This window comes from Camarhynchus parvulus, chromosome 5 (assembly GCF_901933205.1).
Source record: "Camarhynchus parvulus chromosome 5, STF_HiC, whole genome shotgun sequence".
NCBI classification, from domain to species: Eukaryota; Metazoa; Chordata; class Aves; order Passeriformes; family Thraupidae; genus Camarhynchus; species Camarhynchus parvulus.
This window is the reverse complement of record NC_044575.1, coordinates 25,205,932-25,230,022: the sequence shown is the minus strand read 5'-3', so window position 1 is coordinate 25,230,022 and position 24,091 is coordinate 25,205,932. Positions and strand designations below refer to the sequence as shown.

General features: G+C 40.0%; 1 protein-coding gene across 1 annotated transcript in view; it reads left to right on the top strand.

Annotated features, from left to right (window-relative positions):
* The first annotated feature begins 5,625 nt into the window (after positions 1 to 5,625).
* The window catches only part of SPTBN5 (spectrin beta, non-erythrocytic 5), a 90,481-nt gene continuing 72,015 nt past the window's right edge, over positions 5,626 to 24,091 (top strand). The window contains exons 1-15 of the mRNA XM_030950438.1: positions 5,626 to 5,736; positions 8,623 to 8,790; positions 9,277 to 9,396; positions 10,073 to 10,230; positions 11,116 to 11,344; positions 14,232 to 14,863; positions 15,848 to 15,986; positions 17,345 to 17,577; positions 18,018 to 18,171; positions 18,674 to 18,874; positions 19,953 to 20,159; positions 21,295 to 21,486; positions 22,256 to 22,408; positions 22,934 to 23,064; positions 23,727 to 23,978. Of these exons, the coding sequence (XP_030806298.1) occupies positions 5,626 to 5,736; positions 8,623 to 8,790; positions 9,277 to 9,396; positions 10,073 to 10,230; positions 11,116 to 11,344; positions 14,232 to 14,863; positions 15,848 to 15,986; positions 17,345 to 17,577; positions 18,018 to 18,171; positions 18,674 to 18,874; positions 19,953 to 20,159; positions 21,295 to 21,486; positions 22,256 to 22,408; positions 22,934 to 23,064; positions 23,727 to 23,978 (3,080 nt within the window). The remainder of the gene's footprint in view (positions 5,737 to 8,622; positions 8,791 to 9,276; positions 9,397 to 10,072; positions 10,231 to 11,115; positions 11,345 to 14,231; positions 14,864 to 15,847; positions 15,987 to 17,344; positions 17,578 to 18,017; positions 18,172 to 18,673; positions 18,875 to 19,952; positions 20,160 to 21,294; positions 21,487 to 22,255; positions 22,409 to 22,933; positions 23,065 to 23,726; positions 23,979 to 24,091) is intronic.

Below are 24,091 nucleotides of genomic sequence, written 5' to 3'. Positions count from 1 at the left end.
TAAATCCATCTGATTTTGCTTTAAGCTGTCCTCTTTTTCAAATGCAGCGAGGGGCTCCAGTTCCTTTGGATGATGTAATTCAACTGTTCTGCTTGAATTCTGCTCCCTGTTGATGTCATGTCACTGCTAGCCAACTATTCAAAGAGAAAAGCAACTTCTAGTTTAGACTAGAGCACGAGGAGGCTGAGGTTTATAACAACCCAGCATCTTGGGATGCTGGGCTAGATCCTCCCAGGCAGAGCCCAGCTTTAAGAGAAGCTCCATCCACTGTGGACCCTGCTGCCTGCAGGTGGGTGGCACCCCGGGGTGGCTGGTATGTAGGGGGCAGGGCAAGGGGGATGCTTGAAGTGATGTGCTGAAGACCTTTGGGGAAAGAAGCTGAGAGAAATACGTGGCTATTTTGGGACTGAAGTTCAGCTGAGAGGCCTGTGAAAGCAGGGAATCTCTGCAGACGGAGCTGGAGGTTGCCATGCCTCTCCTCAGCTACTTTTGACTAACTCCTCCCAACTTTTCTTCAGCTCTAGTATTCCATCCCCAAATGAGTGAACAGCTTCTTCTGCTCCTCCCCAGTGTTCCCAATATCCAAAGTATAGCTCCTCTGTGCCGCAGTGAGGTCTAAGATTACGTGTAATGCATGGTTAGGAATGTGCTTAGATGTGGTCAGGAAACATTCTGGGATCATGGTTCAGTTCACTTGTGTCCACACTATGCTGATGAAATTGAAAATCAGCTATTTGCTGGCGCTGGGAAGGGTGGCTGAGGGAAAGGGCCACCTGTGGGACCCAGATTGCTGGCCCCAGGCAGCAGGATAATTTCTCTGCTTGCTTGGCACACTGTGAGCTACAAGACTGTAGCCCCAGGAGGGGGCTGCCTTGATACTCCTGGAGTCAATGTCCGGATGTTTTGGGACTCTTGCTTATGGAAGTAACATGGCTGAAAACACAGCGGGGGATAAAGGGCTAAGCTGTCATGCACGTGTTTACATTTAACATGCTTATTTTTTTTGAGATTTGGGGAACCCTCACCTTAGCAGGGATCAGACAGGATTTTCCTGTACCTTCAGAAAGGTGTGTATGCACAGCTCGTGCAAGGGAGGGTGGTGGATTGTGCCAAACCTTCCGCCTGAGCCCTGTGAATAGAGCCGGCCCCACCCAAAGGGCAGGCATGCGTCTGGTCACACGGCTCTGAACTCGGAGCTGGCTTTGCCCAAAGGCAGCACAGAGCGGGGGCGCATTGGTACAATGAGGGGCTCACTGAGTTACAGGACTGCCCCTACAAATGGCCTCGCTGGGGATGCTGTGGCCCAGGAAGGCGCCTGCACCAGCTAGGAGTGTGTGTATTCCTCTCTGGCAGACTGCTCCATCCCCGTGGGCAAAGGCAATGAGGAGGGGAAGCCCGTACTGCTGCCTGGAGAGCTCAGCCTGTGCTGCCCTGGGGAAGCTCATGGGTGATCAGCCCTCACTTGATCAGGGGTGGGAGTGGTAGCAGCAAACTCAGCATCTGCATCCCTGTGACTGCCACTTTTGTGCTTTTTATGGCAAGGGAATTAAACATTTCTTCCCATCTTAGCGAGGGGCTGGAAATTCACATGCATGTTATGAGAGGAGGACAATGATGACATTTAAGAAAAAGAATTCAAATAGAAAGTGTCATGTCCTTCTTTTATTTATATGGTGTTGCCAGGAGGGGAGGAGCAGTGGGGAATGGGCTGGGAACTGTGGAGTTTTGGGGACAGGCTGCTTGTGCATGAGGTCTGTTTGGTCTCCATAGTTTCTGTTTTCCTCTTAAACAGAACAAGATTTGGGCAGATTAGAAAGGGTGGTAAGAAATCCTAACACATCTTACTGGTGGCTATTTTGTAGAGGGGGATCTGGCATCAGGATCCTTCCTGTTAGGAAACAAAGAAACACATCTGCCATCGTGGAAAACCACTTCAGGCTGGAAACAAGGCAAGGAAGGGTACTCTTTGGGCCCTTCTTCCTGAGGTCAGTGGAAAGGCTTTCCTTCTCTGCAAAGGCAGCAGGAGAGGGCCCATAATTATCCTAGATGGGTGATTTTTTTCCTGATCCCTCCAGGAAACTGTACACAAATACTGTTGTGCCCTTCCTCTTACTTTGTTAGGATATAAATAACTGAGGAAATGGCTTTATTTATCACTGTCACATAAGTGTCCACCATTTAACTTTGAACTTTAGATAGATATTCAGGAGTTAGTGAAATTTTATCCCATATCTTTGATTGCCTTGTACATCATAAAAAGCAAAGAGAGTGATTTGCACATTTTACTATATAGGTAATAATTAACTTGCAATAAGGATAAATACCTACATCCAGGACCAGTTCACCCACTGGTCCTCTGCCTTCTATTTGAAAAGATCAAGGACATTTTCTCAACACACAAAACCTAACCAACCTGTGCCAGATTTAAACCAACAGCTTACAGTATTAGTTGGCTAGTCCAGGACATGAGTCCAGGAATTTTGAGGGAATATTTTGGGAAATACCTGTAATATAAATCTTCAACTTACTTATTTTTGGTAGTTTTATGTGACATTATATATGATATTTCTCTACTGTGCACATGAAGACATAGAATCTGCTGATAAAGTTTTAACTATCCTGAGTTTGGGTGGGTTCCTAATTTATTTTTATGTTTCCTCCTGTCCTTTTTGGAGGCTAGATCAACTACACTTGCTAAAAGGGAAAACACTGCTATTCCCTTATCTCAGCTCTGAGCTTGATATCTTTCCTTACAGCCTCTGATTTCAGACGCCTGCCCATTTTCTAGTACTGGTTCCCAGCAGAAACTTTCTGACTCCTGGCAATGATGCCAGGTAAATGTGTCCTGTGCACGTGTCACCTTGTAAAGGCCAGAAAGGACTCACTGCTATCTATATAAGTCACCAGAATTATTTTCCCTTTTGTTATTAATGAGAAGTCCATGAATAGTAAACTTTGAAATCAGCTGGCACTGCCAGACTGACTCCATTTGCCGTGCCAGCAGCAGGTATCTGTGCACAAGTGTCCTCAAAGCAGTGCTGAGCAAATTCCTAACACTTCACAGTTTCACCTTCTCATTTGCTGTGTCCTAGTTTAACCACTTGGCTATCGCTGTGATCTTTGTACTCTCTGCTGTGCTTTCATTTCCTGAGTCCATTGTCAGGTTCAATTTTCCAGGTAAGAATTTCTTTAGAAGGGCAGAACCTCCAGTTCAATTGTGTAAGATGCTCTTTACCAGAGCCTCAGAGCTATGTATGACTTTTCAACAGGTTTACAGCAATTTTGGTGACTTTCATATATTATTTTTGAGTGTAAGAATTGGACAAGGCCGGTGACAGTGTTTATTCATTGTGTCCTGATGGGTTAATTTCTTTCAGACCAGATGAGAGGTTCATAGGTAGATCATAAATACTTGGTCTCTGTTCCTGAAAGCAAAGGTCACTCTGCATTAAAGCAGTGAGGTGAATGTAGGAGTGGATCCTGTGGAAGTCATTCTTCAGGAAAACCAGCTGCTGAATGTCAGAAAGGACTTCCTCCAAAACTGGGTAAGTCCATTTTTCTCATGTTCTTTGATCTTTTCTTTTCTTGTAATGTACCACTATGACTAGTTTTGGCTCCTAGCCCTGTTTATGCATCCTGCAAATGCAGATAATCTATTATGGATGTGTCCTTTAGGTAACCATCTACCCATGCAGGGAGCATTTCTAACTTGATGAAACAGATAAGCTGTTATGTGAGGCAGTACTCAACAAATAATCTTCCTTTGTACTTAAATGAAACCAGTTCTATCGTTATTCAGGGTGACTGCAGTGTTTGGATAGGAATCCTTAAAAATAAGAAGTCCGCAGATGTTCTGAGAAGCATTTGGCAAACTCAGAAATGGCATTATGGGTTACTCAGATACGGGTTATCACATGGGAGTGAGCTAATGTCACCTCTTCAGCAGGGAAAGGCAATTCTTTGAATATCTGCTCTTCAAATGGAGAAAGCAGGCAGTGCTGAACTAGCCCACAAAATAAGAAAATGTTGAGAGAATGTTCTCCATAATTCTATTTCAGATTTTGCTCAATTCTTCCTTTCATTAGGCTTTCATCTACAGTGAGGACCCTTCCCTGTGTGGTTGCTGAACCACCAGGCTTCAACGCTGTCCCTGTTCTGAGGAAATCAGGCTCTGAGGGTTAAGAAATATCTGCCCCAAAAAGAAATAACAAAAATGCAGTAACAAATCATTGCTTCTGCACTTTCCATATCTCTTAATATTGTAAAATGGCAATTTTCTTTAATACTAATCAGAGCATGGAAAGCTATCAGGTAAGGACTTTCCCATTTACAGTGGCTGCTGGTGCTGGTTCCCTGTTGCTGTCTTCTCATGCTAGGACAGATAAAGTTTTCTTTCTCAGTATTTTATGTTTTATGAATTAAGTGGGTACAAAGCCCATAACTGTTCAGAACTTTGCCCTTGCAAAACAAACATGGAATTTTGGGAAGTATGTCACACTGCTCCACACTCTCACAGGTTCTCAGATGTTTTAATTTTTCATTCTTTTCTCTCTTTGCAGTGGGTTGACAGCAGTAGACACCTCTCTCCTCTCCCATCACTATAACAGGTTTCTTGGTTTCCCAAACAGGCTGATATCCAGGTAATACTTATCATTATAGCAGTAGTGGTCACTAAAAGTGTCTGTAGCCATGAATCATACAGTGATTTTTCTTTTTTAATTTTTTTTAAATAATCCTCTTGCCTTCCCAACAGCAAGGCCGCTGCTGTTACAATTTACAATGTAAGCCAAGTGTCTTCAAAAGAGATATTCAGCTGAGCTGAAATCCAGTTTATTGTCTCACAGACACTAAAGGCAAGACTTCTCCTTTTTAATTTTTCTGAATATTCATCTTGGGTGCTGTGAGGAATTACAAGCCTGACTTTTTACTGATATGGATGAGGTAGACAAGAGTAAAGAAGAGGAATAATGTTTCCTGACACCCAGGCTAGGACCTTTTTCATGTGATTATGAACTAGTGTCACCATCCTTACTGTGGCAGTTGTGGAAAAACTGGACCCATGAGAGGAAAAAAACACGCTGGTTCCATTTCCTTTCTAAGCAGCTCTTTGATTTCTGTTGGAAATACTGTGATATGAAAGACAAGAACAGAATCTCAAGCAGTCCTCAGAGAGCAAAACACACTTTTTCTTTTTGGAGGTGATTTGCAGATTCCTCCTTCTGGCAGTGTCTAAGATCAGGTCTCTGTGAGGTGCTTTCAGCACACCCAAGGAAGTTATTGATGGCTTTCAGGTAGAAGCGGTCCTCATGGGATCAAGGAGACTGAGTAGAGGCTGAGAGCAAGAAAATAAAGCTGCATAGATACATGACACATTTTCATCCTGAAGCTAGAGATATATTTTTGAAGGGCGAGATCAAGTAAGTTAAAAATAAAGTTGGTGAAATTGAAGTGCAAAGTGCAAGCAAAAGGAAATGAAGGTACTACACTGGGTGTGGTATTGAGTCTTGTACCTGTTGGTGCTGGGTTTCCCATATACGCTGGGCATGTGACTGGTTTTTGTAGGTGGCCTGGCAGATCTCTTCAGCATTCAGCAGCCTACTGAGGTTTCTGGCTTCCTAGGTGACCATGGGCACCGAATATGAAAAAGATCATATCAAAAAGCTGCAGGAGCAGCGTATGTCCATGCAAAAGAAAACCTTCACCAACTGGATGAACAACGTCTTCTCCAGGAATAATGTAGGTAGCTCCTTCAATTTGAAGATTTTTTTCTGGGTTTTGTGTTATTTTATTTTACCCACTGTATCCTTTTTAACATTATTTTTAATGTATTTTTTCCTGAATGTTGTCACATGCAAGCAAGGAAGGATTTGACTAACCAGAGTGCTCCATCCTCTATCTTTTACCTCTCATCTGTCTTCTTTGTCCATGGTACCAGTCTTCTCTGAAGTCAAGGTTCATTTTGTAGACTGTATAACCCCATCGTATTATGATGTCCATTGTATATTGGTGATCCTCTCAGAGAAAAATCCTTATTTGCTTCTTTTTTCTGTAAATAAATTATCTGCAGATGTCAGGGTTTCCCCAAGCAATGCTCAATTCTTAATTGCCTGGCCAAAGATTCTGACTTTGTGTTTTGTCTGATCAGTTCAGATCAAGTTGCTGCTCAAAGAATCTGAAAAAGTAGCCCTAATTTTGGGAATTTCAGACATACTGCCATGCAAGTACAGACCAGTTTGTTTTCTGTAGCTCTCAGAGTTCAAAAAAATCTTCAGAGACAGTGTGCAGTCGATACGAGTGTGCAAGGTAACACCAGCATATTCCAGTCTCCAGACTTACTGCAGATAAAGTTTCAGGCATGAATGATGTAGCTGTGGCACAGAAAGGAATGATGTCATCCAAAGCAATTCCGTTTTCTGGAGTCTGTAGTAGATAGTAATGAAGATGGATGTTGGGGACACCAAGCAGGACCAGGCCACTGGGTCCACTGTAGCTCATCACCGTGTTTCAGTACCAGATGTGTTTTTTCAGTGTAATGTTTTAAATTTGTGATTCGTACAAAGGCAGCTGCAGAGCACAACAAACTTTCAAATTTATTTTTCATAATGGGAGCAAACAAATGCAAAGCACATGCTTGTTTTGCCACCTGCAGAAAGTTAGGTTTTTATGGTGTAGGGAATTAGTTCTGTTTAGCCGTAGACATATACTTTCTCATTTTAAAAATGCCTTCAAGTCCAGAGATAAAAATGCCAGTCTGAAGTTCCTGCAATGTACTTGTTCACGTATCATAAATGTCTGGGGAGCAAAGCCTGTGAGAGCTTTCCAAGCCATATATGGTAGAGACGGTGCAGAGCTTATCTGGTCTTCCTGGCAGCTTAGTCCCAGCTTTCCAAGGCAAACTTTGAGGTGATTGGATCATGCTACAGGACGCTGCAGTGTTCTCAATTATACTGTTGACTACTTCAAGTCTAGCACTAAGGATTCTATTGGATTGAATTTGTTAAGCTATCTGTGACTGGTATCTTTATGAGAAGAATGAGGCAACAAAGCTATTAAAACAACAGCTGGGTGAGACATAAAGCAGATATATGAAGCTTGTCTTTTTACAAATTCAAATTGAACTATTCTTCATCATGGAAGTGTCACAGAATATAACAACTTTAACTTTTTTTTATTGTAGTATATCATAGGCAGAATTTTAAGTTTTATTAAATATGCAAAAAGGAATAAAGTTGGCAACTAAACAGGGAGGTTTTTTTATGAAGATAATCAGTGCAGCAAGTTGTAAATCCTTGTGCCATACGCAGCAGAGATTTAAACACTCTCTTTTTTACACTTCCAGTGTTTTTCCCTTTCTCTGGAGAAAAGATCTCTTAAGCTAATTAGTAACTGATCAGAAATTAGAAGGTGCATGCCTGTTGTCTGTCCTTTCCCCCCTTAGCATGTAAATATTCCCCTTAACATGCACATTTAAAAAAGATAATGGCTTCCTTTCCTTTCCTTTCCTTTCCTTTCCTTTCCTTTCCTTTCCTTTCCTTTCCTTTCCTTTCCTTTCCTTTCCTTTCCTTTCCTTTCCTTTCCTTTCCTTTCCTTTCCTTTCCTTTCCTTTCCTTTCCTTTCCTTTCCTTTCCTTTCCTTTTCCTTTCCTTTCCTTTCCTTTCCTTTTCCTTTCCTTTCCTTTCCTTTCCTTTCCTTTCCTTTCCTTTCCTTTCCTTTCCTTTCCTTTCCTTTCCTTTCCTTTCCTTTCCTTTCCTTTCCTTTCCCCTTCCCTCTCCTCTCCTCTTTCTCTCTCTCTCTTTCTTTTTCTTTATCTCTTTCTTCTTTCTTTTTCTCACTCTTTTTTTGATTAAAAAGATTTTTACTGTAATTGCAAAATCACAGTAATTTATTCTTAGGTGTGGTTTATTCTTAGATATGGTTTTAATGTCACTTCTAGATGGCAAGTGGCATAAGGCCAAAAGGAAACACCCAAGGCCAGTTCTTGTTAGGTCAGAGTACAGACTGTGTCATGTTGTATCACCAAAGTGCTGGGTGACCTCATTACAGGCAGCAATAAAGCACATTTTTGTAAATGATCCTAACCTTTCACTTAGTGTGAGACTCTGGCTAAAAATATGGAGACTTTGTGTGGTAGTGCAGGTCCAAGCAGGACGTGACAAACTTTGTTGAGACTATGGAGTATAAGATGAGTCATTGAATGGAATTATCAGCTCAACTTTTAAATGAAATTCACAGCTCAGAATAAAACGATTTGGATAAAAGAAAAGATTCACTTGAATTGGAATAAAAAATGTCAGCATTTCCAAAAGATTTGATTTTGAAAATGCTCAATTTTTTTTATTTTTCAAAATCTCCTGCTTTTTTCTTTTTTACTCCACTGTGAGTTTGCATTTTTGTTTGGTTGTTGGGGTTCTTTTAACTTCAGACTACTTTCATAATTAATTTAAATCCTCCTGCAAATCTGTTTTTTCTGAATTAAGACTCACCACTCTGTGGATATATGCATTGTCATAGAGAAGACTCACTGGAACATCAAGAAGGTGTTATTTGTTTCATTTTAGAAGTAGAGGGTTCTCTGTGCCAAATGTTAAGCTGAAGTCTGTATTGCCTGGCTGGTCTTTACAGGTAAAGATTGAGATAGAAGATATTTACACAGATTTGAAGGATGGCATCTCTCTCATGAAACTCCTGGAGTTGCTCTCTGGAGAAGCTTTGCCCAAACCAAGCCAAGGAAAGATGAGAGTGCATTTTCTAGAGAACAATAGCAAAGCCATCACATTTCTGAAATCCAAGGTAAGTTAATATCGATATTAGAGATCACAACAGTTTAGGTATGTTATTAATTAATTATAGCCTCATGTTCATTGTGGTTTCCCCCTCTAGTATACAAGAACATATCCTCTGAAGACAGACTAGGGATTTTATTAAAAAGAAAAAAAATCAAATTTTAATTTCTTTGTTATTTGAGTAATGTGTTTTAGAAACAGCTAATATTCCTCTCCTTTGGAGGAAAAAAATGTGCTTTTTTTTCCTCTCCCTAACCACCAGTTTTCAAAAAACATATATTGGAATTTAAAAATTTTGAGACCACTATCCCTTTGCCAGGCTTTTGCTGAAATTCATCATGAGCTGATAGAGGAGCTTACAGGTCTGTGGACTCATGTAAACATTAAACCTCTTTGCTTAAGAAAAGGGCCTGAACGCCCTCTCCAGTAACAGTTTGTTGCCCTGAGAGCTGGTCACAGGCACTCTTATGCTGAACAGGTACTGGTTTATTAGCAGGTACAAGTAAAAGTGATTGGTCCTGAGAATATCGTAGATGGTGACAGAACCTTAATCCTGGGCCTTATTTGGATCATCATACTTCGATTTCAGATTTCATCTATCAAACTTGATAAGGTAAAACTGTATCTTTGTCTTTTTCCTTGTGCAGTTGTGGGGTTTTTTTCTCCAAAGGGAGAAAACAGTGGCTTGGAGATAGAAAGAACATTCATGTTCTTCACCCTCTTCTACAAATTTTTTACCAGCTTTTGACTTCATGTTGAATTTCTCTGTCAATAATTCTCTCTAGATTTGAGTCCCATGATGCTGCTCTAAAGAAGCACACGCTTTTTGAAATTATTTAACGTGTGCTCTAAGAACATGAAAAACAAGGTTCTATAAAGGTATTAAGAAATCAAAGTCAATCAATTCTAACATTGGACCTGAATACATCATATTTTGTTTCTGAGTTCTATTTCACAGCTAAGGATGAAAATAAACTGAATTTTCCTTTCTGCCTGATTTCTACAGACCTTACAGAAGAAAAACATTTAAAAAATTTCAGCACCTACATTTCACGTTATAGTTTCTGCATTCATTCAGTTCACTTTTTTTTTAAATCGAAAACATCTATTTTAATGTTAAATTTTTCTACCTCTATGACAGATACAATCTGTAAGTCATGACTTTGAAGGGATCTGTGAATTGAACGAAAGTAATATGAAGTGACCTTTGGGAGTATAAGTGTAAACTCACTGATAATATTTTCATATATTGTTGACACCGATTTTTCTTTTCCCTGTTCTCTTCACAGGAAGAATTTGGAGGTAGAGCTGATGTTCTATTTGCCAATGAAGCCTTATTGCTGTGGTGTCAGCATAAAACTGCCAGCTATTCCAATGTGAGTGTGAAGGACTTCTCCAAAAGTTGGAGCGATGGGCTGGCCTTCAATGCACTCATACATGCTCACAGGTAAGATTTGATGGATCAGTTCAGGCAGAGTTGCTCACTGCTGTTTCTAGCTCTGATACAAGTTGTTCCAGGGTCTGAATTACAAGTTTTTGTCAAGAAACTGTCAGATATTCTCTGCCCTTTCTCACTGAAGACTCTTTTTTCTTAAATTCTCTCTCACCTTGGAAGGAAGGACCAAAAGCTCCTGTTTGGAAGCTCCTTTAGTTGGGTATAATATTGAATTTCCAGGTGAATATCATGTATCTGAACAGTACTGCCCATTTGGTCTTAGCCCCTCGGTCATGTTCCCTTTGCTCTTTTTCTAAAATTTTTCTTCAGGCAGTGATTTTATTATATGAACTTTGGAGCATGTGTATCTTCCTGTTCAATTGTAATAGAGTAAGCAACCTCTCAGTCTCTTTTTTCCTCCCTTCTCTGTCCCTTTGAAAAAGAGTAAAGGAAATAGCCAAAAGCAGGAGAGAGAAACAACCGGTGGTAATCTTGAACATTTCTTTGTCCTCAACACTTCTGCTATATCTTATAGGGGATTCCATGGTGGGATTGTGGAACTTCCCCAGCTGGGAGTCACCTCCCTTCTCACAACTGTCTCTCTAGTGGGCTTTGGTTTTCACCCATTAGGGAAGAGAAGAAATAAGGGCAAACATTTGCTGGGAGTGGTAATTCAATTTCATAAAAAACAATTTTCTTGCTGCTGTGTGGGCAAGGGACAATTCTCTTGAATGAAGTTCAGGGTCAAAGTAATTCCAGCGTTAATGTCACACGACATTAACAGTTACGTGACTATTAACTTAGTCTCATAAACAGTTTATGGTTTATGATCTGAAAGAACTTACTACAAACATAAATCTTCCTTCATCTCCATGTCCTCTTTTTCTCCTTGCCCAGGCCTGATCTTATCCACTATAGCTCACTGCGGCAGGAGCAGCCCATTAAAAACCTGAACAATGCCTTTGATGTTGCTGAGAAAGAGTTTGGAATCAGCAAACTGCTTGATGCTGAGGATGTGGCAGTGCCCTATCCAGATGAGAGATCCATCATGACTTATGTGTCACTCTATTACCACTACTTCTCCAGACTGAAACAAGGCCAGACAATACAAAAGAGACTTAACAAAGTAAGTGCATTGCTATCTTTGGAAGTTATAAGTTAAAAAGGTAAAGCTAAATTTAATTTGGAAGTGTGGGGGATTTTGTTCAGGCTCAACTTCAGGATCATTTTAACTGAATCAAAAGGCACAGCCATCTGAAAGACCTTGTACCTTGAGACTTGTACCTGTACACTCTCTGATGTCCAAGAGGGTTACAATTATCTCACTGAAAATCAATCCCTTTTTGACGTCACGGTTTCTGCTTGAGAACAGATATGGTTCCAAGGCAGCTTGAGGCATAGAGATCTCAATAATATTGGGAGAAGATTAAGACTACGCAGAAGCAGACCTGATCAACAGATTTCTCATTTAATAGGGATGATGGTGCCTTCCTCTATGCAACTACTTTGGATTTTGATTTCCTTTGAAAATCCTCATCCTTTCTTTCTAACTCCTTAGGTGAAAAATGGAAAAAAAAAAAACCCAAACAAACAAAAAGCCCAAACAAATGAAACAAAACCAAAACAACTTAATACCACCACCACCAAATAAAACTGAGAGAATGCTATCTGAATTGGCTGAATTTTAAAAATTTTTATGGAATTTTTATCAAGTTATTATTAAATTTAGCTAAGTTAAGGGTTTTTTTCTGTTTCCACATACAATTCACCTCACATAAAAATGAGCTATATTAAAAATTTCTTGTATCCCACTGATGGAAAACTAAAGGAATTTTGTAGTTGTTCCTCTGAAGACCACTTCCTTTGAGAGAATTTCTCTTCTACCTCCAAAGAAGTCTGTTCTTGTTTTGACAAAACTACAAAAGAAGTAGCCTGCAGAAAACCTACATATCCAGGATGGGTCCTGCAAACATCTGGATTCGGAGAACTGCCTGTGCAGTTGAGAGGGGGAATACATTGCTTAGAGGGAGGAACAAAAATCCACACTGAGGCTTCCCTGGTGGTGACAAGGTGAAAAAGTTTTGCAAAGTAGTGTTTGGTCAGCTAAAAATGTTGTCTGGGTCAAGGATCAGATGATCCTGTAACATGGCTCCCCACAGCACCAGGCCTGTTAGTGTGGAAGGAGTGTCTGGAGGATGCTCTTTGTCAGAAAACCCAACGTTAGGTAGTCCTGCAAGGAGCAGGGATTTGGACTCAATGGTCCTTATGGGTCCCTTCCGCTTAGAGATACTCTAGGTTGCTATATATTAGAGCAGCATGTTCTCCAAAGAGATGCATTAGATGAGATCAGGACTTGGAATTCAGTCAAAGTTTGGGCATCAGTGAGGAGAGTGGGCAGTAGGACTTCACAACTCTACACATGGGTCACTGGCTTTTGGCCAGGAAACATTATTTATCTTTTGATAAACGTGAAATAGTCCTTGAGTCCACAAGCATGTGTTAGAGGAACTGTAAGGAGCAAGCAGGCCATAACTTTTGTATTTTATGAGTAAGCAGTTTGCTTACTCTGTCTTTTTTTCAATTCTCATTGTGCTCCACTGTTTTTTCCATTTCTTCATAGTTATGGTTATTCTTTCTTTTCTCTCTCTCCACTTACCTGCTTCTTTTTCTCCCTTTGACTCCTTCCCTATTTTTAGCCTGTCTCGAATATTGCATTCCCATCTTCCTGCATTTCTGACACACACAGTCAGAAGGAGAAGGAAACAGATGTTAATCTCTTCATGTCCTTAGACCCCTCAAATAGATGGCTCTGAATTTACTAATAGGATTGGGAGGGAAGCCTGAATGTGTCAAGGAAGCCTTTGAGTTCAGACTAAGTGTGTGACCAGGATGGCAGAGAGAAACAGCTCTGGAAGGCAAGTCTTCTTTCCCTCTCCCATCTGAGGTCTGAGATCTGTATTTTCTAGGATCCTTCAGCAAGAGGTGGGTACGATGACAGAAAATTCAGAAGGAACCCCTGATGTCATGAGCTGCTTTTCCCACATTAAGGATTGGTGCTACTTTACTTCTCTTACAAGACTGCAGCACTTAGTGATTGCCAAGTGCACTTCTGGCAAGCAAAAGCAGATTACCCCTTGGAAGGAACTGGGTCTTTTCCCAGTGCCATCTCCCTCACTAATCTGCCTGGCTGGGGCAGGCAAACTCAGGAGAATGATAGAGGCAGACAGCATTGTTCAGCATTAAATCTGATATTTTCAGGAGTAAAGGTCTGCATCTTTACTAAGTTAAGGTGAGGAAAAAAATAATATGAGGTAAAAAGACAAAGATGGAAAAAATGTAAAATTGAAATAAAGGATGATTTTATTCTAACACCTTTTATTCCATTAGGGATTCACTTTTAGATGTTTGCTCCAGTATTTACCTGAACTTGAAATAAAGGTCAGGCCACAAATGAAACAGACAAATGTCTTGGTCTTGAAAAGTTAGTATTAAATCAGAGTTAACATCCTCACCAAAGCCCTGTTTGGCCACAAAATGTTTCCTAGCAATTTTAATAAAGAGAAACAATTCCAACAGAAGAGATTGAGAAGGAGCTGTTTGACCACAGTCTGATGTGTGCATGTGAGAGAACCAGGATCTTGTCAGATGGTCTCCTAAATCCTAAGTGGTGAAGCTAAAATTGTGTAGTTACAGATGAGCCTAGAATTGTTTGGGGTTGAGGAATGAGACTGGTAAAAAAATCTGGGTTTTTTTTCAATTGTGAAACAAAAAATGTGAACCATGCTTTTTATTCCAAAATGTTTTCTTAAATAAAAACTGAAATGAAACATTAAATCTTATTGATTTATTTGTGTTCTATGGAAGGCTGTACTAACATTTCAGCTAGCCTCAGATGCGACAGCTATCAGCACATCAGTATAAAAATGTGATGACTGCTGAAGACGCTGCTTGCTTCACCCACCTTGCTTCATTCTGTTTCTTATATGGCTTGCCATTTTATATTCCCATCACAGATTGTGTTCCTCCTGAAGGAGATAGATGACTTGAAGCTTCAGTATGAGCAGATGGTCTCTGACCTCCTGAAATGGATTAAACAGAAGGTGGTAGAACTGGATGACCGTCATTTCCCCAACTCTCTTCAGGAAATGTGGCTGCTCATGGCCAACTTTAAAACCTTCCGCACTGTGGAGAAACCCCCCAAATACCAAGAGAAGGGCATGATTGAAGCTCATCTCTTCAACATCAGGACCAAGCAGAGAGCCAACAACCAACGGCCATACTTGCCCCCAGAGGGGAAGATGCTGCAGGATGTGGAAAAGCACTGGATCATCCTGGAAAAGTCAGAGCACAACCGTGGAAAAGCACTGCAGAAGGAGATGCTGAGGCTGGAAAAGCTGGAGCAGCTAGCCCAGAGGTTCCTGAAGAAGGCAGCCCTGCGTGAGTCCTACTTGGAAGACATGAGGAAAGTGATTGGGAGGCAGGACTTCTGGCCAGAGAGTGTGGACAGGATGGAGGCTGCCAGTAAGAAGCTGGAAGCCATTGTGGCAGATGTGCTGCCCAGGAGGGAGCGCTTCACAGCTTTGGATGAAATGGCCACTGTTATCAGCCAGGAGAACTATCATGGCAAAGATCAAATCTTGCAGAAGTGAGTGATGGCTGAGAAACTCTGTGGTGGTGGAGGTCAATATTAGTTGAAACTCTGTGGTGTGGTGGAAGGAAATTAATCATAACTGTGACTCCTATCTTTGCTCCTCATTAGTAGAACTGTCAGCAATTTCTTCTACCTATGAACCGTTTCAGCAGATAAGGCAAACACTTCATCTTCTTCAAAATTCTAACTTTTTTCCTTGAATGATCAAAACCTCAGACCAATTTAGGGTGAAAAATATTTTTAAGGTATTTTTGTTATATATGAAATTATACCTACAAATTTCTATCAAATATTCTATCTGCCGTCAAAAATGCTTAGAGAGATACTATTTTTTTCCCAAATCAATACATTTCTATTTCAATCTGCAATTTAGGGAGATATGAATTGTTTAAGGCATGGTATTCTCAGGTTAACTCCATTTTGGAGCAAATATTGAGAAATTATATATTCTCTGATTATCTAGGTTATTATATAACCTGATTTGTAAGTATCTAAGAATGCCATAGAAACAACTTCTCTCATAGTATCTTAGTGCTTTTCTAAATTCAGTCAAAACCAAGACCTTCTGTGAAAACTCAGAAAAACAGTTTAAAAATAGTAAATCAGACTGAGATCAGATTGTGACTTATGATGTGGTATAGATTAATGTTTTACTTTAAGCAGCCATTTAAAAACACTTGTTTATTTACAAGACTTTCCACTGTATCAAGCAAAAGCACTGTAGCAAACAAAAGGATGTTTTATGAACATCCTTAAAAATGTCTAAATTTTAAGAAGCCAATGACAGTTGATGTGCTAGTCAAAATTCCTATAATAACAGTCTTTTGACCTGTTTATGTTCCTGGCCTGTCCTCTTACACTGATTGCAAGAGCCATGTGTGCTCATTTAACTCCTCTAAAGCTGCAAGCACTGAGAATCCTCCAGTGATGCGCAAGGTCTTTGGTCCAAACTGGTGATTTCTTCCTCTTCCTTTGCAGGCAAAAGAGCATTTCAAAGCAATGGCAGGATCTCCTGGATCAGATGCAGAGACGAGAACAATCCCTGGGAATCATGCAGGAAATTCTAGGCCTCCTGAGAGACATAGATGCCATTACAGAGGAGCTGAAAGAACTGCAGGTACTGAGCCCTCTCCAGCAGCACACAACTTGCAGTGCTGCCAATGTGTGTCCCCATGTTCCAGGGACTGGCTGCTGCCAACAGGAGATAAGTCTATGAGCTACAGAAAAAAATGCACAATTTTTACCTACATGCCTAATTGAGCATTTTGGTTCATCATCACAGATAACTACACGAGGAAAACAGGCTTTGCTATTGGGGGGGTTCCCTAATCAGAAAGCCAGGAATCCTATTACATGGAATGTACTACAGGATCAAGTTATATGGTAATATAAAGATGTAAAATAATATTTTCTAAATTTACCAGTGCAAAAGCAAAAGTGGAATAAACAAACTCCTGTTTCCATTCCACATAATTCTTCTGAATAGCTTCTGGAAGTTCCTGCAGTAATTTTACAGATGGGAATTAGCTCAGACTTACAGGTATATAAGCTCGTGAAAAAAAAAAGTTCCACTGTAAATGCATAGTAGTTGCTTTTAGCAAAAATTTCCAACTGTTACCAGAGTGTCAGAGCACAAACTCTTCAGCATGAGAAATAGCTGGGTTCATATTGATTTTGTAATGGAAGGAAGTATGTGTACATTCTTTGCCTTGAAGACAGAAAAATCCTTATGACTACAAGTTGCTTTGTACCCAACCTGAAAGAGTCAGCATGGTATATGAAGCTGTGAATTTCAAATTAAAGACAAGAGATATCTCTAAGTTACTAATATTTCTGTCCTAGTGCTAGTAGGCAAAGAATATCTAATGGTAATATTGGAACAGCAATATTCTGAGAATATGGGAAAAGATTGGTAAGGAGAGATAGTACCCTAGGATTAATATTTGTATCCATTGATACAATTAGGAAGAAGACAGACTGATAAGCACTTCTCATCAGTCACCAATTCACTATTATAAAGTACTTATTTTCATTATTTACATAGGCAAGTAGGCTCCTCAAATGAAAGAACATTGCAGTTAGAACATATCATAGAATGGGATATTGTGGAATTCTTCAAATACAGACTGTGGATCAATCTGCCTACAGTTGAGTCTATAGCAAAGAGATATTCATTGCACCCACAAATTCTGAGACCTTGAGTGCTTAATCAGAAGAAATATTTTAGATGACTATTTGATGAGTCCATTATTTACACTGCAACAGATCAAAACTGTGGATTGTTGCCATTAGCTTCTGGAATTGAAAAAAAAAGTATAATTTCTCTAAATAGGCAGGTTTCTAGCTTTACCTATCTGACATTCTAGGACATTTACAAGCTATGAGAGACAACAGGAACCTTTTAACTGATTTATTTGCACTGAGACCCTGGATGGACTCTCTGAAAACATCTATTTTTTTCTTCTCACTTTGTAGGTGCTGGTGAATTCCCAGGACTGTGGGAAGCAGCTCCTTGAAGTAGTAGATCTGCTGCAAAATCACAACTTGGTTGACTCGCAGATCTCTTCCTATGATGACAGATTGACACACATCACCCAGAGAACAGCAGAAATCGGCAAGGACAGCACAGTTAAATCAGAATTGCTTTATGCAAAAGTTCAGATGCTTCGTCAGCTATACCAGAACCTCACAGCTCAGAGCAAGTCACGGTAGGGCTGTGCTTGTGGCTCTGTTCTTCCTGATTAGGATGCCAATGTGCCATTCTTTAATGAGAAGGCACAGCTTCCCAGCATTTGAAATTTTGTCATTTCTCCATTTATCAAGGCGTAACAAAAACAACTCGAGTGTCTTGATTGCACTTGTAAAAGGATCACTCACTTTCATAGATGAAAAACAGATTCACTCTCAGCATTTATTATAACTTGCTTTATGAGAAGTCTGAATAGCAAATGGTTATCTCCTCATCTCCTGGAGAAAGAAGGAAATGTAATTTTGTTTCTCTTGTCTTATTCCATGAATAAATTAATATATGACAAAGAGGAACTAAAGGCATTCAAATTCTCAATTTTTAATTTCTTCAATCAATCTACCACTGTCTTCATGGAATCTTAATTCTGACAGTCACATACTCTTTGTTTCCTTGGTTCAGTAAATCTCAGCTAGAAGAAGCTTTGAAGCTTTTTGAATTCTTCCGTGATTGCAAAGAGGAAGAATCATGGATCTCTGAGAAGTGGAAGCTGGCAAGAATGACAACATTAGGGAAGGATATCAGCCAGATCACAGCCTCTATTCAGAAGAACAAGGTATCCTACTTTGTTGCTGGTGCCTTGTCTTTGTATTAAAGCAAGATTTTAGATCATCCACGTCTTTCAGTGCAGTCAGTGCAGCACTTATAAGAATGCTGTCAAACTAATCCTTATCTTAAGGATAAGATAATCCTTATCTTATTTCAGAGTTTTTAATTTTTAAAAAATGTATAGAGTAGATATTTTTCCCCAAAGAGGGAAAAAAATGGTATAGAAGGAATATCCTTCATACTGGAGTAGAAGTGGGCCTTCTTGTGAAGACACTGGGCTCCATACTAGCTAACTTTTGATGAGCAAAAAAAAAAGGGTTGCTAGTTTCTGTGTTTCTCACCTTCTTTTCCCGTCCAAGAGAGATGAGGGTAAAGAGAGAAGTGGTGAAAATATCAGACATGGGGCTCTTGGAAATATTTGCATGACAGCAGCAGAGAGTAGGAGCCACTCTTTTCTCTTGGCTGGTGGGGAATGAGCTGTGCTGACATGTTTCCTGTCCTTGTGCTAGGCTCTTGAAGCAGAGTGCAATTCACACAGGGCCATATGTACAGAAGTGATGAGGAGGGGCTGGGAGCTCAGCCAGAAGAACCCCATGCGCCAGGATGACATTCTGAAGCAGACAGACAACCTCCAGAAACTGTGGCAGCAGCTCCAAGATGAGGTGGCTGATCGCAAAAGCCGCCTGCAGGCAGCAGCTCTCATCAAACAGGTAAGAGGTTCTGCTGGGGTGTGTGATGTGTGGGACATGGATGTGGCTCAGTTCTGCCCCATGCCCCCACGTGGAAGACAACGGTGGCAGGAAAGACTTCATCTGCTGGTCTTCAAAAAGATCTCTGAAGTGAAGCCTCAATCCTCCTGCAAGCCAGGCACACAGGAGATTTGAGCAGGTGGGAGATGCTTTAAAGGTAAAAGTGCTAATGGAAATAACTCCCATGACAGCGCTAATGCAGAGTCTTTTTAGACGATGGATCATGTAGCTGTGTGACATATTTCAAAAATGAAAAAAAATCCAAATACCACCAACAAAAGAAATGCATTGTAAGACTTAGATTGACCATGAACTTCACAAATCCTGCAAAGCATTTGACCCTTCCATTCTGACCTACAATTTTACTCCCACATTCACACATCTGCAAATAAAGAATTTGTATAAAAGCAACATTCTTAAATCATATCACATTATCTCAGGTATTCTTTTTTTCCCCTTCTTAAGATTTTGCTCAGTCTGTTGTTTCCATTAAATGTTTGAACAAAACTGAACAGCTTTTTTCTTAAGAAAGTCTAAATTCTCTCTTCTCTCTGTTGACATCATTATGGTGTTTTTGTTTTTCTTTGTCCCTCATTACTATGGGCATTCTTTGTTTCCCGTTTTACCTTTATTCTATGTCTCAAATCCATGTTTCACCCTTCTGCAACCATAGCCAGGGAGACTGCAAATTCTGGAAAAAAGTAAACCAAGTTGTAGACCTAGTGATGCCTCCCAACATTGTGGGTTCTTTTTATTGCTGCTGTTATGCGCCATGAAGTTTTAGCTAGTTAGGAGTTTTTAAATAGGCAATCCTTGAATATCTTTATTCACTATAGTTCTGTGAATTAGCTGTGTTGTGAGCATGAAATACATCACGGGCTTAGAGTTACCTTATCCATAGCTGTCACAACACCTGGAAGTAACCTGACGGCTACAGACCTAATGGAATTTTCCCATATTCATAATTTTACAAAGAGGAAGGGGCTGGATATGATACTTCCAGCATGAATCCAAGTGTTTTCTCCCTGTGCCTCCTCAGTACTTTGCTGACATCAATGAAGCGGATTCGTGGCTGCGAGAGAGGCAGCCTCTTCTCGCCAGCAAGGACTACGGCAAAGATGAGTCAAGCACCGAAGCGCTGCTGCATCGTCACCTGCGCCTGGAGAAGGAGATCGCAGCCTATTCCTCCGAGATGAGGCGCCTCAAGGAGCAGGCTGACATTGCAGCACAGCAGGCTCCAGCTGCAGTAAGTAGGGGAGGGATTGTGTCACATTGTGTTGAAGAATGTAAATGAAATGGTTTTTCATTTATTTTTCATTTATTTTACCCAAATAGAATATTCCAAATTTTTTAATTAGAATTGGGGAAAATTTTAGGTGAAAAATAAGTTCCTTGCCTGCTCGTAGCACACCTACTTAGTATTCTTTGAAGTGCTAGAAATACTCTCATCCATGTTAGTACCTCTACTGGTCCTCAGAAATACATTCTCACTCTTTATTCTCATAAAATTATTAATTTCAATAATCTTTAAAAAGCAGACATTTAATCAAAACATCCTTACAAATTCTTCTGGTACCCTAATGTAGTGAAGAACTATCCCACAACTCCAGCAGCAGCTCATACCATCTCTTATTTTTAAGGCAAATGAGATGAAGTCAAGCTCTTCAGATGCCCCTGTTTTTCACTGACTAGGAAGGGAAATTTTTACCTGAAATCAGCTCATTTAATAACAGAATTCAGGGGAGATAAATGAATGACACATTTCATAGTTTATATTAAACGTCTATATTCACTCAATGTTTAGCCCAATAAATTTGAGAACAATAGGCATCTCTTGTGGTCTTTCCTTTACCTCATCAATCCAACATTGATTTTTATTAGAAAAATATTTTATTACTTTGCTATGAAATGTGAAAAAGCACACGACACGATGGTGTTGATGCACAAATAGAAGTATTGAGTCACTAGGGCATTCACAGATTTTGAAACTGGAAGTGTTCAGGTACTAAAACATCACCACAAAGAGAACCATGAGCATAGTCACTTGCCTTGCTTTGTTGGCATTTCTGAAAATAAAAAAGCTCCTCCAACCAAACAACTTTGATTTGGGCAGAAAATGAGAATTTTTACTGTATCAATACATTTTAAAATGAGCTGAATTATACTTCTTCTTTAAACAAAACCAAAATATTTTTCAGATTTTTAAATTAATTTTTCAGAATAAAACAGTGGAAACAGTTCCCAAAAAATACTGGAAGTTTTTGGTTTAAAGGGTCAGAATGCTGTTATTTGAACTAGCAAATCCAAATTTTCCTTCCATGGGAAATTTTATCCAAATCAGAAATTCTTATCCATTGATTTTGTTAATTTTTTCTTAACAGATGACAAAGAGGGAAGCCCCAAGCGACTTAAACCAAAAGACAACTAAGCTACCATTCAGTCGAACCTGGGCAACATCTGAAACTGCATCCACTGGAACCTCAAGTCTGGATGATCATTTCCTTCCAGAGAATATCTGGAAGACCCAAGAAGAAATAGATTCGCTTTATGAACATCTACAGAGCATGGCTGAGGTATAATATCCACTTCTGCCATGCAGTTCATGAAAAAATCCAAACCAGTGAAAAATTGAAATTAAGTGACACACTCTTTGTTTCCTTGGTTTATTAAACTGAAAAGCAGAAGCTTTGCTGGCTTCTGCTTTTCAGTTTAATAATGTGCCTCAATCCTGTTAATTCCTGTAGGACTTCAAGCCTTGAGATTATCACTGAAGTTTTGTATCAAAACGGATTTTATGTGGGCAAATTTCCCATTTCTATTTCAGTACTCTTAGTCCACGAAGAGCAAATTCTTTTGTGTAATCGTTTTCTTTTCCCCCCTTAATGTTTGCTTGTTGTAGCTCCTCAGTCACCAGGCTGTCTTGCCTGACATCAGAAAAAATAAACTGCAACCTACATTTCATTAATATGCTGCTCTTCACTCACACCTGCTCTAATCATGCCCTAAAGACTGACACAAACATGTAGTATGTAAATTTTACATATTCTAGAGACTGCTGCCTTATGTCTTCAGTGAGCAGCAGCAGGTTGCACAGCAGCCTTCCTTACTGTCCAGAGGCTGAGCACTCTCCAAATGATTCTCTTATGCTTTTAAACCACTGTTGCTGTGGAAGAATATTGTGATCTTAAAATGTCATGTTCTGTTCTCTTTCAGCAGTGTCTGGAAAACTGCTAAGGTACTAATACTATGTGTATTGTAGCTTAAATGGAAGGATCTTTTTTCTGTTGCTTCAAATGGTAAGGAGTTATTACGACAATAGTTAAGTCTTCATCTCTCTTATAGAACAGAAAAAAGGCTCTGGAGGAGATGATTGGATATTATCGCTTCTGTAGCTCTTGTGAAGAATTTCAGTCCTGGATGAGAGATAAAGAGAACGTTTTCCGCACTCTTCAACCTCAGGCAGACAATGTGGAGGTCATGCAGCAGAAATATCAGGTATCCCTTTTTCCTCTTCTCAGACACCTTTTAAATCAATTTTACCTTAAGAAAAATTATACAGTTGAGAAATTATGTTTTGAGAGACTTTTAATTAATTTCAACTTAGAAAGTCATGCATAGGCCAGATACTTCTTTTGTACAGACTATGCCAAATTTCTGAAGCTGATGTGACTGTGTCCCTTTATCTTTCTGTGAACATGGTATCCTGTACAAATATCATGGTACACAAGGATTCTTTCTGTCATTTATCTTGCATCACTTTAAAAAAGTAGCAAATTATGAAAAAATCCATCAGTGCACTTGCATCCCAGTGGAGTGGGACATATGTGCACAGTGTGCACACCAGGGAGGTCAGAGGGCTGCAGGGGAATTGTGTGCACATGTGTGCATGGTGACAGCAGGCAGGCAAGGGGAGAAACCCCCTGTGAAAGAGGGATATGAGTGGATATAAGAGATTATTGAGAATTGTGTCCAAAGAAATGGAAAAACCCCGTTCTTCATTCTTGTATTTTTCCATTTTAGAGATTTTTAACAGAACTGGCTGCAGGCAAAGACCAGCTGGAAGACATTGAAAACTTAGCTGCTAAATATGGGAAGATCAGTCCCAGCAAATATTTTGAGATCCAGACTTGGATGGAAAAGATCAACATCAGGTAAAAGTGCTACTGATAAGCAGAGGATTGTTTAACGGGGATAATTGGAGAGCTGACCATTCTAGACCCTTCAAGACAACAGTGCCACCAATGGAAAAGGGGCAGCCCTCAGCTGGCTGTAGGCTGGCCCTGAGCTCAGTGGCATGTCTCCAGGACTGAGGGGGGTACCAAATTGCTTAAACTGTAGAAATTTTTGTCTGTCTGTTAAAGCACAATGTGAATTCATCCACAGGTGAAAATGTTGTGTTCAGAGTAGTTTTGCAGCACTGCAGCTGATTTGGTTACTTAAGCATCAGGGTGAGGATGTACTTCACAAATCTTGAAAGGAGCATCAAACCATGTTTGACTTCACTAAGAGTATTTAGTACCTGTTGTGAATGTATTCCTGCTACCATGTCACTCAATGGGCATAGGCAGGTCCTGATTTTGACCATAGTTGTTTAATTGCATCGTGTTCAGAGTGTTCTGGTCACCTGAGCAGGTCCTCATTTTGGAGATGACACTGATAAGAACTTTGATGTTGTGAGAGGGTGCTGGCGCTCACCCCCACCCATCCCAAACATTTAAGTCCTGATGTAATCTTTATACAAGGCTCTTTCTGAACAGAAAACAGATACAGTTAATTTATAACAATTGGCTACAAATTGTTATCTCACTTCAAGATGGCAATCCATGGAAACACTGAAGGAAGAGAAAGGCTCTGAGCTGATTGGAGTGGCTGATGTGAGGACGTTTCTTCAGGACTGTCAGAGCATAGGAGTGCTACTGCAAGACAAGATGGTCCAACTCAGGGATCTGGAACCAGGGAACTTGCCTGCTGGACTGGAGTCAGACAAGCGCAAACTGTACACAATTGAGAGAGAGGTCCTGGTGACAGAGAGGAAAATTGAATACTTGAGGAGTGTTGCAAAATCGTAAGGAACCTTCTTTATGTTTTCACTTTCTTTGCTAGTTCTCTAAGATCATGCTGTAAATTATGGCTATAAAGAGAAAGAGCAGCTTTTAAAGTTTTTCTAGAAATCCAAAG